This window comes from Dunckerocampus dactyliophorus, chromosome 13 (assembly GCF_027744805.1).
Source record: "Dunckerocampus dactyliophorus isolate RoL2022-P2 chromosome 13, RoL_Ddac_1.1, whole genome shotgun sequence".
NCBI classification, from domain to species: Eukaryota; Metazoa; Chordata; class Actinopteri; order Syngnathiformes; family Syngnathidae; genus Dunckerocampus; species Dunckerocampus dactyliophorus.
This window is the reverse complement of record NC_072831.1, coordinates 11,348,300-11,362,910: the sequence shown is the minus strand read 5'-3', so window position 1 is coordinate 11,362,910 and position 14,611 is coordinate 11,348,300. Positions and strand designations below refer to the sequence as shown.

General features: G+C 42.2%; 1 protein-coding gene across 6 annotated transcripts in view; it reads left to right on the top strand.

Annotated features, from left to right (window-relative positions):
- LOC129192313 (ryanodine receptor 3-like) overlaps positions 1 to 14,611 on the top strand; it is a 159,920-nt gene that overhangs the window by 53,216 nt on the left and 92,093 nt on the right. For all 6 annotated transcript variants that reach the window (XM_054796205.1, XM_054796207.1, XM_054796203.1 and 3 more), the window contains 10 exons: positions 313 to 387; positions 1,957 to 2,035; positions 3,828 to 3,940; positions 6,063 to 6,162; positions 6,513 to 6,606; positions 8,932 to 9,006; positions 9,460 to 9,616; positions 12,340 to 12,504; positions 12,781 to 12,902; positions 13,502 to 13,682. In XM_054796205.1, the coding sequence (XP_054652180.1) occupies positions 313 to 387; positions 1,957 to 2,035; positions 3,828 to 3,940; positions 6,063 to 6,162; positions 6,513 to 6,606; positions 8,932 to 9,006; positions 9,460 to 9,616; positions 12,340 to 12,504; positions 12,781 to 12,902; positions 13,502 to 13,682 (1,161 nt within the window). The remainder of the gene's footprint in view (positions 1 to 312; positions 388 to 1,956; positions 2,036 to 3,827; positions 3,941 to 6,062; positions 6,163 to 6,512; positions 6,607 to 8,931; positions 9,007 to 9,459; positions 9,617 to 12,339; positions 12,505 to 12,780; positions 12,903 to 13,501; positions 13,683 to 14,611) is intronic.

The following is a 14,611-nucleotide window of genomic DNA, read 5'->3' as shown; positions in this document are numbered from 1 at the left end:
TCCTTCCTGCATCCTCACGCTATAATCGGTGGAGCCATTCCCTGCTGATGTTGACATGATTGACAGTAGTTGAGCATCCTTCCCACATTCCTCTTACTGGATTGCTGGAAAGATGACCCATGTATTCTTGCACATATCTCAGGGGGAGGCAAACCTTTCTATAAGATATGTGTGCCCAGCATGAGGCCGGCTTTGTCTGTGAGAAGGTCCTCACTGAGGTCACATATTGCAGCCTTTGGAGGGAGACTTGTCGTTGGGATAAGCTGACATGTAATTTACATAATGATGTATATGTGTGAATTGTGTTTTCAGGCAGCGCAGAGTGGCGGCCACAAGACTCTACTGTACGGACATGCCATCCTCCTCAGGCACTCGTTCAGCTCCATGGTAAGGAGTTGCATGCCGTCAAACTGGATAAAGCAGGAGAAGGGCGGAAATGTCACATCTGTGGCTTTTTTATGTTTAAAAAAAATGGTGGGGCACCAACCGTTTTTGTAAATTATACACTGTACCTGGTACAGTGTACCAGGCAGTGGCGATTGCTCTAAGACTGCAAGGGAAGCTCAGCTTCCCCTACAATGTATGCGATAGAATACCTTCATCTTTTGTTCAGAATCAGCTACTTATCACAGGTCACTGACACGACTTCCTTGTCATTCATCCCCACAGCGCCACAGCGCTTTTACACAGTCGGACGCTCGGCTTCTGCATGATGATTGGATGATCTGTCTGAGGTGGAATGCCTTTATGATTGACAGTGAAATAAGCGAATCAGCGATCTTGAAGTATAAACTCCACCGCAGCATTTTCCAAGATTTAAATTTTGTTGTTCTGAACTGATCCAGAGACTTTACCGATCACCAGCGACTTTGTCTTTGTTAAAAACGAGAAGAGATGTGTTGGTCACTCTCTTCTGTCACTCTACGGTTTCTTTCACCAAGCGGCAGCTGCAGAGCTTCTCCCCTGGCCCGTCATGATCCCACACACTCGCAGCCGGTCACACAGTAGCCTCGTGCAGCCAGCAAGCTGCACATCATGGTAGATATTAAAATTTACATATAAATAAATAAACACATTTACAGTATGATGTGGGCCGCCACTGGTACCAGGAACACCACTCTACAATGACACTTATGTTTTATAAAGCTATAACATGCTAATTCCTCTTCCAAGACATATGTAAGCCATTATAAAAACTTCACAATTGGGATTTTTTTTTTAGCGAGCTAGCAGGAACAGATATCAACATAATCAGATTGTTTTTTCCTGATAATTTCCCGACTTGCAAAGGAGCATTTTCTGAAAAGTCAATGGGAAGTTTAGCAGTGGAATATTGGAAATATTCAAATGGACAATTTTCCTCAAAATTTGTATTATTCAAAATGCTTGTTTTTTTAACGTTTTTTTTTTTTTTTTTGAGGACAGTACTTCAGTCGGGTTATTTCTTGATTTCTTGTTTTTTTTTTTTTTTAATAATTAAGCATTACTACTACTATTACTGCTACCACCACTACTATTAGAGGATTATATTTACTCCAGTAATATCATTAAAGCAAAACTGCACTTTTTGGGGAATTTTGCCCATCATCCACAATCTGTATGTGAGACATGAACGTGTCTTTCTTTTTTCTGTGCGTTCTAAGATATAAAAACAGATAAAAAGAGACAGCTCAAGCTGGCGGCATCTTTAGCTAGTAGCTAGAAAGGCGCTTTATGTAACTAAGTACATTTATTTGTATTCACTTACAGCGCAGCCTTGCCTATGGCGACGTTGACGTTGACGTAAGGCGCAGCTCTCGATGCTGCGTTGCACATCTTATGGAAGACTGTTCCAGATTTTGGCAGCATAAAACTGAAACGCAGCCTGGGCAATGGGCAATTTCAGCATATGACAATCACAAGTATTAAGGTCACATGTGAAAACTAATTTGATGTGTTTGTGTGTGTTGACCACAGTACCTGGCCTGCTTGAAGACATCAAGGTCACAGACTGATAAGCTATCGTTTGATGTCGGCCTGCAGGAGGACTCAACAGGTAACAGAAAAAGCGAGCAAAGCTTCATTAGTTTGTTTTTTATCCTCCATAGATTATCTCTCTCACTCTCTCTGCACCTCCTCCTCTTCCTTATCTATATTTGGTTGTTTCAGAGTAAATTTCAGCATGTGCCTTTTTATAATCTCTGTTAATATTCCCGGTGGAGTGCTGTGGACATGAAGTGTATTTCTTTTGTCAAAGCTGAATACGTCTCTCCAGCACATTTTAGAGTCTTGTGCTATCTCGATTCTTGGTTCTGCCTCTTCTTTGCATTTGTTATGTTTTCCAGTCTTTCAGTTGCACATTTTCGCGGTTTTGAACTTACATGTGACATTTTTTTGTTTTTATGAATGGTGGGCTGTTCCAGGTTATGTACTACAGGGTTTCCCCTAGGATTTTTTTGAAGCTGTGGTGGTGGGCTGCCTGGGACTGCCGCTGCGGTGTCGTGCCACTGCTGCGTCTGCAGTTTTTTTTTTATTATTACGACAAGTATTTATTTATGACTTAATTTCTAATTTATATAATGAATAATTTATTTATTAACTTATTTATTTAACGGTTTCCAACAACCAGCAGAGCATGAACCGAGAACATTGCACAACTGTTAATTTAATGCCAATGCTGACAGAACTTAAGTGAGAGTTGAAAATGTTGAGCCTCTTTGTGTTCCCTGACCTATTTAGTCCAATAGCACTATGTGACTATCAGCTCAAAAGTACAACATTTTGTACTATTTGACACAAACCTAAATTTAATTTGTTGCCTGTTTTAGAGTAAAACATGGGAAATTGTTCAACAATATATTTTATAATTCAAAATAACACAATTTAAAAAAGAAAATATTTATTGTTATTATAAAATGTATCCTGTATAATTTGAGAATCCATGGTTATGATAGCACAGGTGTATCCAACTTGCAGCATTATTAAAAACTACTTTGACAAAAAGAAGGGAGAGGTGAGCTATTTTATGTCACTGCCAACATTTAATTCTAGGTACAAAGTACATCTCCACTCGTGCTCATTTGTCGTTAAATACAGTCATGTTTGAATAGAACACTTCCAAAACTACTAAGAGGTGAAGCAAATAGCAAAAAGCAAATCTTTGGTGAACTATTCAACATCAGTTGGTGAGCTACCGCTAGCATAAGAGCTACAGTACCTGTTGGAGACCCCTGTGATAGAATGACACACTACGTCTTTGTGGAACAACTCAGACACACATTTAGTGTTTTGAAGACAAGCCATAAGTATTTTAGTGATAACAAGAGAGCAACATTGTTAAGTGACACTTTAAAAAGTAAGTTAGCATGGATGTGATAGCCACTTCTAGCTCGCCCGTGATCCATAGAGGCAGTGCAAATGGGTAAAAGACGCCAGTCGAATGAGATTGAAACGTGAGCGATCACACACGCTGGTATAGATAGGCTTTGCATGTGACAAGCTGTCGTCAATTGACTACACATTTTACCATCTATTTTTTTTATTTTCACGCTTGTAAGGAACACAGTTGACATGTCCGGTGTAGGTTTTTAAAATAAAGCACAGTGAAACATTTTTATATTTGAAATTGTTTTCAAACTAATTGAGGTCAATATGTGTGTAAATAATAATCTATATATGTATCTACAGTGTATAGGATATGCAGTATATACATTCATGCAATGTATTACTTATCATTGTTTTCAAGGTCATTTTTAAGGTGTGGCGGCTTTTATTTTGTAGTGGCGGGCCACCACAATCAATTACATGTAGCAGAAATCTACAGTATCTATCAATGTGTGTCACTGTAGGTGAGGCTTGTTGGTGGACAATCCACCCCGCTTCCAAACAGAGATCAGAAGGAGAGAAGGTTCGCATTGGTGATGACCTCATCCTCGTCAGCGTGTCCTCTGAGCGCTATCTTGTAAGTTTCTTTTGTTTATGTTTGGTTCATGTGGATTTTCTTATTGCTTGTAGTATGTTCAGAAAATGGAGGAGTAAAGCGTGCTGCAAACGTCACATCACATCACAAACACACTGCCTTGTGCTGGAAATGTCGTCTTTGCAAGATTATCATATTGTTGTGATATATTCAGACTGCTGTCAGTGCCTTTTTAAAGGAGGTCGAGGCCTGTGCTGTTATCATCCTCGTCACAACCTTGTCATCCCCCTCAGCGAGGCTTTGTTCCCTATCACACCACATTCTGCTTCCTGGTCTTTGCATGATAGCACTGTACACTTGAAACCATGAGAACACACTCCCAGTGATCCATGGAGAAGCAGTGTGGCCTTCCACTATGTATTATTGCCTTCCAATCACTATTTACAGTCTGTCTATGCTGCCAGCCTGGCTTTGGTCTGTGCAATGTGGACCACTGGTGCCACTCAGTTTGTGTGTTGGAAAAAATGATATACTTCTCGGACACTTTATTAGGTACGCCTGCAAAACGTAATCTACACTCGACAAATATATAAGCTCAACACTTTTGTTTTTGCTACCATTTTTAATGAGCTGAACTCAAAGACCTAAAATTTGTTCTATGTACACAAAAGGCCTGTATCTCAAATATTGTTCACAAATGGAAATCTGTTAGTGAGCATTCAGAATTCAGAATTCATCCACCTCAAGTGTGGCATATCAAGATGCTGATTGGACAGTATGATTATTGCACAGGTGTGACTTAGATTGGCCAATAAATGTGCAGTGTAACTGTGTTGGAGGAGTGTGGGGGTCTGAAAACCAGTCAGTATCTGGTGTGACTATCGCTCTAGCATCCCAAACATGCTCAATGTGTGACATGTTCGGTGAGGCCATGCAAGAATTGTGTAAAGAGCCTTCCAACATGGGGCCGTGCATTATCATGTTCCAACATGACGTGATGCTCGTGGATGAATATCGCAACAATGGGCTTCAGCATACAGTCACGGTATATCTGTGCATTCAAAATGCCATCAATAAAATGCACCTGTGTTCGTAGTCCATCACATACACCTGCCCATACCATAACCACGCTGCCACCATGGGCCACCCGCAACACAAGACAGCATGCTCACCAGACATGTGTACAGTATTTGAGGCATATGGTAGTAACAGACTGGTTTTCGGATCCGGAGGACCATCCCAGTATTGCATATTTTGGAGTGGCCAACCTAAGGCACACCTGCGCAATAATCATGCTGGCTAACCAGCATCTTAATATGCCACACCTGTGAGGTGGATGAATGAATTATGAATGCTCTGCTCACGAACACAGGTTTAGACAGAATTGTGAACAATATTTGATAGAGATAGGCCTTTTGTGTACATAGAAAACGTTTTACATCTTTGAATTCAGATCATGAAAAATGTTAGTTTTGCATTTATTTTTTTGTTGAGTATAATAAATAAAGAGTTATGTAAAAAAATTGAACTTGTCAGATTGTTATTACAAGTTTGTGGTTGGGAGATAACATTCACTCTGTTCACTGCTAAAAACAGGGAGGGTTTTTCTCATATTTTGGTTACCTCACTCCATAAAAGGGTCAAAACATTAGCACCGTCTCTCAGTACAATGCAATTCTGCATCACTGTTATCAACATCCACAGTAATAAAAGGTAAGTGAATACCTGTTTGATACACACTGTCACTCATTAGATGGTGCAGGTATGGGCACCGCGGTGTGTCGTGGTTATCACATCTGCTTCATGGTTAAGAGATGTTGGTCTGAATCTCACTGCGTGGGTTTTCTCACAAAAACATGCATTGTTAGTTAGAGCTTGTTAATTCTCCATAGGTCTGAATGTGAGGGTGAATGGTTGTTTATCTGTATGTGCCCTGTGAGTCTAGGGTGTCTCTCACCTCTCACCCAAAGTTAGCTGGGATTGGCTCCAGCTTACCCTTGACCCTGAACATGATAATTGGTATCGAAAAAGGATAGAAAGGATGGACTTAATGAGGATGTGATGTAAATACTTGGGTATACTTATATTTCTATGTTTTGTCATTTTGTCCGTTGTTTGGCTGCACAAGATGAGTGTAAACCCTGTGCAATCATGTGTCCAACAGCACTTATCAATCTCCAATGGCAACATCCAGGTGGATGCCTCCTTCATGCAGACACTGTGGAACGTCCATCCAATCTGCTCTGGCAGCAACATAGAGGAAGGTAGAGCGCTGAGCCAACACACCTGCCTTATGTTCTTTTCCTTCTTTTGCAATTTTGCAGTCGTCAAAAAAAAATTGCAGTTGCCTGAGCTACCGCCAGCGACAATAGTGGAAATGATTGCAAAAGTAATATAATCCAAAATGAGAAAAAGCAGACAAAAATGGTTCGATATGAATTGGTAAGAATGAGTCATGCACATTAAATGTATTGAACTTTGATTTTGATTATGTATGTTTTTTTACAGTTTGCCGTGACTTCTCAAATGTTCCCAGGCTTCCCTGGGACAACAATTTTCACACTGAAGAAGTAATAAAAAAGAAAATGTAAGCCAAGCCATTTCTCTCTTGTAGGATATCTATTGGGCGGCCATGTGATGCGACTGTTTCATGGGCATGACGAGGTGGTGACAATCCCGGGGTCAGACCAGAGTGAAGAGCAGCAGAGGTACAAAATGCAACAAAGCGATAAATCATTTGGATTTTGACGTAGTGTTCAGGTCACATGCAAGTGATGGCAAAGAGTTGGCATGGCACATGATATGCTAAGTTGTCAAAACACTAGGGACCAAAATAAGGACACCTTTTTATTTTTATATCCAGGATGGTTGTATTGTGACACAGAAAAGGCTGATGATTTAGAGAAAAAAATGACACAGTGAGCTTGAAGTGGGTCAAATCTGTAGACTTTGTCATGGATATATTAGACAAAATAATTAGGGCAGCCGTCTTAATCTCTTTATCGTCATGTTTCCTGAAAAAAAGAAATCCAAATAACTAAGGTTTTTCACTGCATCTAAATTCTGAATTCTGAAGTCACTGTGATTCTGACTATAATATAATTCAAAAGCCTCTGACCAATAGAAACGAGATGCCACCTCCAAATTTCAAATTGGCCAAAAGGTTCGTCAGACCCGGAAGAAGTCACAGGAAGATATCATCGCAGGAAATTACCCGAGGCAGTCCACTTCATGGGTTTATTCTAAGTAAAGCGTCATTGTTTCTGTTTGAAATCATTTCAGTGTAACCCCAAAAAATGGACTAATATAAAAAGGAGTGCTTCATTCATATGAAACAGTTTTGAACACAAAATTGGTAAGAACAAGGTAAGACAAGATTCATAATCATAAAAGTCATTTTTGCACTATTTTGTCTTCAGGTTCAATGAATTTTTGCGATCGAGGTCGCTAACAGATAAGATTTATGGACATTTTAAAGGCATATGCTGGTCTTGGAGTGTTTACTTCTTTTTTAAATTTACCCATTTAAGTGTTTCTGGTTTGAAGTTTTCTAAAATTGGTTTTGCTGATCTTTCAGTTGACATTCTTTGCATTACGCCGATGTCTAGCATTAGTATAGTGATAATTCATCCATCCATTTCCTATGCCGTTTGTCTTCACTACGGTTGTGGAGTCTAGTGATAATGACTATTGATTATTATTAGTATAGTAATATGGCCAGAGCCTCATTGACCCCGGTACTGGCTATTTTGGATGCAAGAGAAATGTATTGACTCGTATATAAGACAATGAAGATTATAAGACAACCCCACTATAGATATATAGTCATGGAAAAAATGAAAGGACTTCTACTCAAGCGAGTCAGACCTTTTCTTCCTGTCACTCACACACACCAGTGACTAGAAGAGATGCAGCCAGGACACAGAGAAAAAAAGTCATTCAAAGGATTGGCAAGGCAGCAAACAATAGAAGAGGCGTTATGATGTTATTATATATATTTAAAAAAAAGATAAATTAAGAATTTTAAGATAATGGTGATCAATTAAGTCATCAACAACTGTCAAGCTAAAAAATATATAATATTTTTAATCTACCAGTTTTTATTTCACTGATATTGAAAACATATTTTTTCTGTGTTTGATTTTATCATGAAGAATATTTCTCTAAAAACTGATTTTTGGAATATAGCTCATAAGAGTTACATTTTCTGGTAGTACAATGCTATAGTTATTCTTGTAAGAAGTTAAGTGATTTTGGTTATTATCAAGAAAAGCATGGAAGTTGCTAGATATCAGCTCTGAAATTAAACTCTTATGAGCTGTATTTGTTATCGTCATTATATTTGCCAATGATCAAATGTACCTTTAGTTTACCAGCCATTAAAATGGATCGATAAACTGAAGAAACAAGGGTGGTCTAACAATTTTTTCCATGACTGTATATGAGCCAGGCCCACTCATACAACATGACCGTTGACCTCACAAATGTTTTTCTGGATGAATGGGCAAAATTCTCACAGACACATTCCAGTAGAGTAGTAATAGCTGGTGTATGTATGTAACTGTATGTATGCTAAGCACACGTCCACGCAGACACACACACACACACACACACACACACACACACCGAGTCTATTTTTAGAACATAGCATGGCAAATGTGGGAGGGCAGGACTGAATAGTAATTTCCATTTTTGGCTTCTCTTTGTGTGCCCTTGAAATCTCACAAAAGGACCGTGCCTCATACATTTCTCTCAAACACGCTCAGAGATGTCACTCGGAGTGATGAGCCAAGCCTTTGTTTCCATTCACTGATAGTGATTATGGCTGCGTCTTATCTGGGCCGCACGAGTCTCTCTTTGAACTCTCTAGTCGACGAGTCAATGTATACTTTGCTGTATTGTTCACAGCTTTATGTGTCAAACACTCGCCGAGTGATTAACTGTTTTGTTTCATATAGGATGGATGACCTTCACTGTATCAGTGGTGTCTAGACATAAGCAGGCACTCATGCCTCCCATGTCTTCCTTCACAGGATTGTCAACTATGAGACAGGTAAAGCTGGTGCCAAGGCCAGGTCTTTGTGGAGGCTGGAGCCACTCAGGATCAGGTAGGTTGTGAACCACTTAACTTCCGTTGTATTCTTTATATATTTTTTTTCCTCTTCTGATTTTTTTATCCAACCTGTGTCTTTTCTCTCTCCTTTTTTTGTCTGTGGACACATCTGTCCTCCTAAAGCCAAAAGATGCTTTAACACTGCACAGTCTTTTTTTGTTTCTCTTCTCTTTTCCCTGACTCATTGTTCAGTTTCCACATCACTGTTATGACCATATGTGCGTGACAATGTGTTGCCGTATATGATTAAACAGCATAATTAGTCAAATGTTTTTAGCCATTTGCAAATTATTCTACCTAATCGCATAGCACTCTTGATAATTAACAGCCGGCAGCAGTACACAGATCAACTAATTAGCGGATATTAGGTTGTCAGGACTTGAAAAAAAAATACAGCTATCTTACTTGTATGGGTGATATATTTTTGTGTGCACATGTAATGATGTAGCTGGAGCGGCAGCCACATCCGTTGGGGTCAGCCCTTCCGATTGCGCCACCTGACCACCGGCCACTACCTAGCCCTGACCGAGGACCGGGGCTTGGTGCTGCAGGATCGTGACAGGTCGGACACAATAGCGACTGCCTTCTGCTTCAGAGCTTCTAAGGCAAGGTCACACGAACATGCATGTTTTATTTTTTTCCCCTGCTCTGCAAGGTGACCCATGTTACAAAGGATCAACCACAGCACACTTCCTCATTAAGTAGGCTCCACTGAGAAGCAGTCACCAAGGATCACCAGCAACGATTTGCAAATGAACCACCCACTCACCTTGGACTGGCAAATCACCATTTTTCAAGGACAATGAAAATGAAAAGAGTTATTGCACCAGTACAACATTTGCCATCGAGGTTAATATAGCTGAACTTGCCCACTCTGACTGAAGTCACCATTTGACTCTACTCTTTGTGTAATGGGATTTAAGATATAGCCAGTGATTGTGAGCAAATTAGCGACCGTTTCTTTGAGCTTTCAAGATTGCATGTAAGTGAAGTTATTTGTCACTGGACTCTTCATGTGTGTTGGGTGGCGGTCGAGGGCGGGCTGCTGGGTGACCTGGTCTTCAGTAGTCAAATCTGGTTCTTGGGACATGGAATGTTGCTTCTCTGGTGGAGAAGGAGCCTGAGCTTGTGCGAGAGGTTGAGACATTCCAACTAGACATAGTCGGGCTCTCCTCAACTCACAGTTTAGGTTCTGGATCCAAACTCCTTGAGAGGGGCTGGACCTTGTTCTACTCTGGAGTTGCTGCAGGGGAGAGGCGGCGAGCTGATGTATGCTTATTAATAGCCCCTCGGCTTGGTGCCTCTGTGTTGGAGTCATCCCCGGTGAAGGAGACATTAATTTCCCTACGCCTTTGACTTGGGGAAAGGGCCCTGACTGTTGTTTGTGTGTATGCACCAAACAGCAGTTCAGAGTTATTCTTGGGGTCCATCAGGTGGATGCTGGACAGCATCCCTGCCGATGGCTTCATCTCTGCTCATGTGGGCAATGACAGGGTGACCTCGAGGGGCGTGATTGGGAGGAACGGCCTCTCTGATCTGAACCCATCCGGTGTGATGTTATTGGACCTCATGTTTGAACTTAAAGATGTCCATAAGTGCACCTGGCGCCAGGACACTCTGGTCTGCAGCCCTATGATCGACTTTGTAGTATCATCAGACGTCTGCATGTTTTGGACACATGGGTGAAGAGAGTGGCTGAACTGTCAACTGTTCAACACCTGGTGATAAGTTGGATTAGATGTTGGCGGAGGATGCCGGACAGACCTGGCAGACCCAAATGTGTAGTGACGGTGTGCTGGGAACATCTGGAAGAGTCTCACCTGCATCCCAAGAGAGTATGAGGATATTGAGTCCACATGGGCCGTATTCCGTGCCTCCATTGCTGAGGCAGCCGATAGGAGTTGTTGCCGTAAGGTGGTCGGTACCAGTCGTGGCGGCAAATCCCAAACCCGATGGTGGACACCGGCGGTTAGGGCTGCCGTCAAGCTGAAGAGGGAGTCTTATCGAGCATGGATTGCTTGTGGGACTCTGGACAGATACCGGCAGACCAAGCGGCACGCGGCTTCGACAGTGGTCGAGGCAAAAACTCAGGTGTGAGAGCAGTTTGGTGAGCCCATGGAGAGCAATTTTTAGTCAACTTCAAAGAGGTTCTGGCAAACTAGTTGACACATCAGAAAGGGGAAGCAGTGCCTGGTTCATATTGTTTACAGTAAGGACGAAGGCCTACTGACTTTGACTGAGGACTCAGTTGGGCGGTGAACGAGTACTTTGAAGCCCTTCTCAATCCTACTGATATACCTTCCATAGACGAAGCAGAGTCTGAGGACACGAACCGTGACTGAGGTATATCTGAGGTAGTCAAAAAAACTCCTTAGTGGCAAAGCTCCAGGGATTGATGATTTTCTTCCTGAATTCCTCAAGGCTCTGGATGTTGAGGGACTGTCTTGGTTGAGACGTCTCTTCAACATTGCGTGGAAGTCGGGAACAATACCTCTGGAACAATACCTCTGGTAGTCTGGGGTGGTTGTGCCACTTTTCAAGAAGGCTGACCAGAGGGTGTGTTCCAACCATAGGGGGATCACACTCCTCAGCCTCACTGAGAAAGTCTATTCCAGAGTGATGAAGAGAAGGGTATAACCATATAGCTCCTGTAGCTGAGGCTGAACCTTAGCTATAGGAGGTGCAAAGTGGGTTTTGTCCTGGTTGTGGAATGCTGGACCAGCTCTACACCCATACTGGTACTGGAGGGTGCATGGGAGTTTGCTCAAGCGGTCTACATGTACTTTGTGGATCTGGAAAAGGCATTCATCCGTGTCCCTCGCGGTGTCCTCTAGGGTGGTGGTCCGGGAGTACGGGGTTGGTGGCAAGTGTTTTGTTTTTTATTAGTAGGCTACTTCCTGGTTTGTGGAGGATGACAAACAGACTGTGGGGGTGCTATTATGATTCTGGGTGTTGGACCATTTGTTTGATGTCATAGTGACTCAAACTGTAATAATGAATTATTGTATTAGCACCTTTTATTCAAATTGTCACAAAAATGTATTGTATTCTTCCACGGTCCTTGTGCCACCCCTCTATAGAGTCCCTCTATAGTGTTTGGTAGACATTGATTTGTATTTTTAGTGTAATCCTACTACGGTAATTGTTTTTGTCCTCATATTTTCTGTTTCATTATTTCAAAATGACCAGTGAAGAAGTTCAGGCATCCTAAAGCCTTTGCACCAGGACACAAAACCAATAATTTATTGATTAAGAGAAGTGTGCCGATACATGCCAATGTATAAAGTGTGTTTGACATGTTCAATTTCTCTCTCCTCCACGTGTCCAGGAGAAGCTGGAGCCGAGCCCCAAGCGTGACATTGAGGGGATGGGGGTAGCAGAGATTAAATATGGAGACTCGCTCTGCTTCATCATGCACGTGGCCACGAGTCTGTGGCTGTCTTACCAGGCACCTGATGTCAAATCTGCCCGTCTGGGTCCTCTCAAGAGACGAGTGAGTGTAGTAACAAAAGTGTGTACCATTCTGTGTTTAAATTAGAATGCAAGGCAGAGACAGAAACAAACAAAATTAATAAATGAACGAGATTGCTTGGAGAAGATAAATATGTGCAGGGTAATGAGTTGATTAAAATGTCTGTTAGATTGTATCTCAGCCTTGACTCAATATCACACTTTCCCTCATTGAGGGTAGATAGAGGCATGAATGAGAAAAGGTTTCCTCATCATGACAATATCTCACATTTTTGTCTTCCTGTCATGCCGGCTGAAGGCGTGTCTACATTCTGAAGGTCACATGGATGATGGCTTGACCCTGCAGCGCTGTCAACATGAGGAAACTAGAGCAGCGCGCATCATCCGCAACACCACGCTCCTCTTCAACCGATTCATCAGGTACGCTGGGGTGCCTCTGCTGCTGAGTCTACACAAGTTTTGAAACAGCACTATAAGCTATGTTGCAAAATGTACTGTCACTGGTGATAAACTGCACATATCCTTCCCACAAATGCTTGCTCACTGCTCCAAGTCATGATGTAATGTGCCTCCAGAGGGTAAACATATTCAACGTGGAATTAAGCTGCAGGGTGCAACAGTTCAGTCAGTGGTCCATTCATGTGTTTCCAATTGCGAAACAGCTGCATATGGCCTGAAATGGAAAGGAAACAGGGGATGCTCTGACTACCTTTCTTTGTTATCAAGCCACCCATCTTGTGTCCCCTGTGTTGACTTGGAAGCACTCATAGCGGGAACATGTGAGTGTGTCAGCCTCCCCAGAGGCGGTGACACACGTCACCCCCACCCCTCCTACGCACACGATTGGCGCTATTTTTAGCCAGCCAGCGGAAATCAACATTTCAGGATGAATGCAACTGTGGGCAAAAGATCATGTTTGTTATCACAGCCTCCCTTCTTGTACTGTAGATTGCTCATTAATGAATAGTAGTATTTTGACTGTGCATGATCAGCATTCTGCTCTTTTTGTCTCTTTCCAGAGATCTGGATTGTCTGGGTGTTAAGAACAAGGCACTTGTGGCTCTGCCCATCGAGGAGGTGCTCCAAACCCTCAATGACCTCATCACCTATTTCCAGCTCCCAGATGCAGAGTTAGAGCACGAAGAGAGGCAAATCAAGCTGCGCTCGCTCAAAAACAGGCAAAATCTTTTCAAACAGGAAGTGAGTTTCAGCACACCGGGAAAGTTGCACACAAAAGTTTCACACACTGTATATACACTACCAGTCAAAAGTTTGGACACACTTCCTTATGCTGTTAAATGAGAAAGTGGTCAAACCCTTCACCTGGTAGTGTACACTACTAGGTTATGCATTATAGATTATACGTTTCACTTTATACAATACATTAGATGAGAAGGTACATGGATACAGGAGCTTAATCAATTACTTTACAGATCTTGAGTCTTAATCCAGAACAATTGTGGCTCATATAGATACAAAATGTTGTCCCATTAGGTACATGCTACACTAATCTACCTCATCCACTGTTGAACAACTTTAAAAAGACACACTGGAACTTCAGCACCACTTAGTAAGTGACCTAGAGGCAGTCCACATTTGACTTCCGGGTTTGACTTGATGGGGGCAAGCGGTTAATAGGCCACCGTTCAGTTACCACAGAGATGTACAGATGTCAGAGTATAACATCCATCCATTTTCTATACCGCTTCATCCTCATTAGGGTCGCGGGGGCATGCTGGAGGGTACACCCTGGACTGGTCGCCAGCCAATCGCAGGGCACATATAGACAAACAACCATTCACACTCACATTCATACCTATGGACAATTTAGAGTCGCCAATTAACTTCACCTGCATGTTTTTGGGAATGTGGAAGGAAGCCGGAGTGCCCGGAGAAAACCCACGCGCACACGGGGAGAACATGGGGAGAACATGCAAACTCCACACAGAAAGGCCCAGGGGAGAATCGAACCCAGGTCTTCCCGATCTCCAGGCTGTTCCTGTATTGGCCAACATGCTAACCACTAGACCACCGTGCGGCCCCAGAGTATAACAGCTGCCGGCTATTATAAAGGTCAACTATACAAGCCAGGTATCTTCAAAAAATTGCTGAATGTGATGGAGTAGATC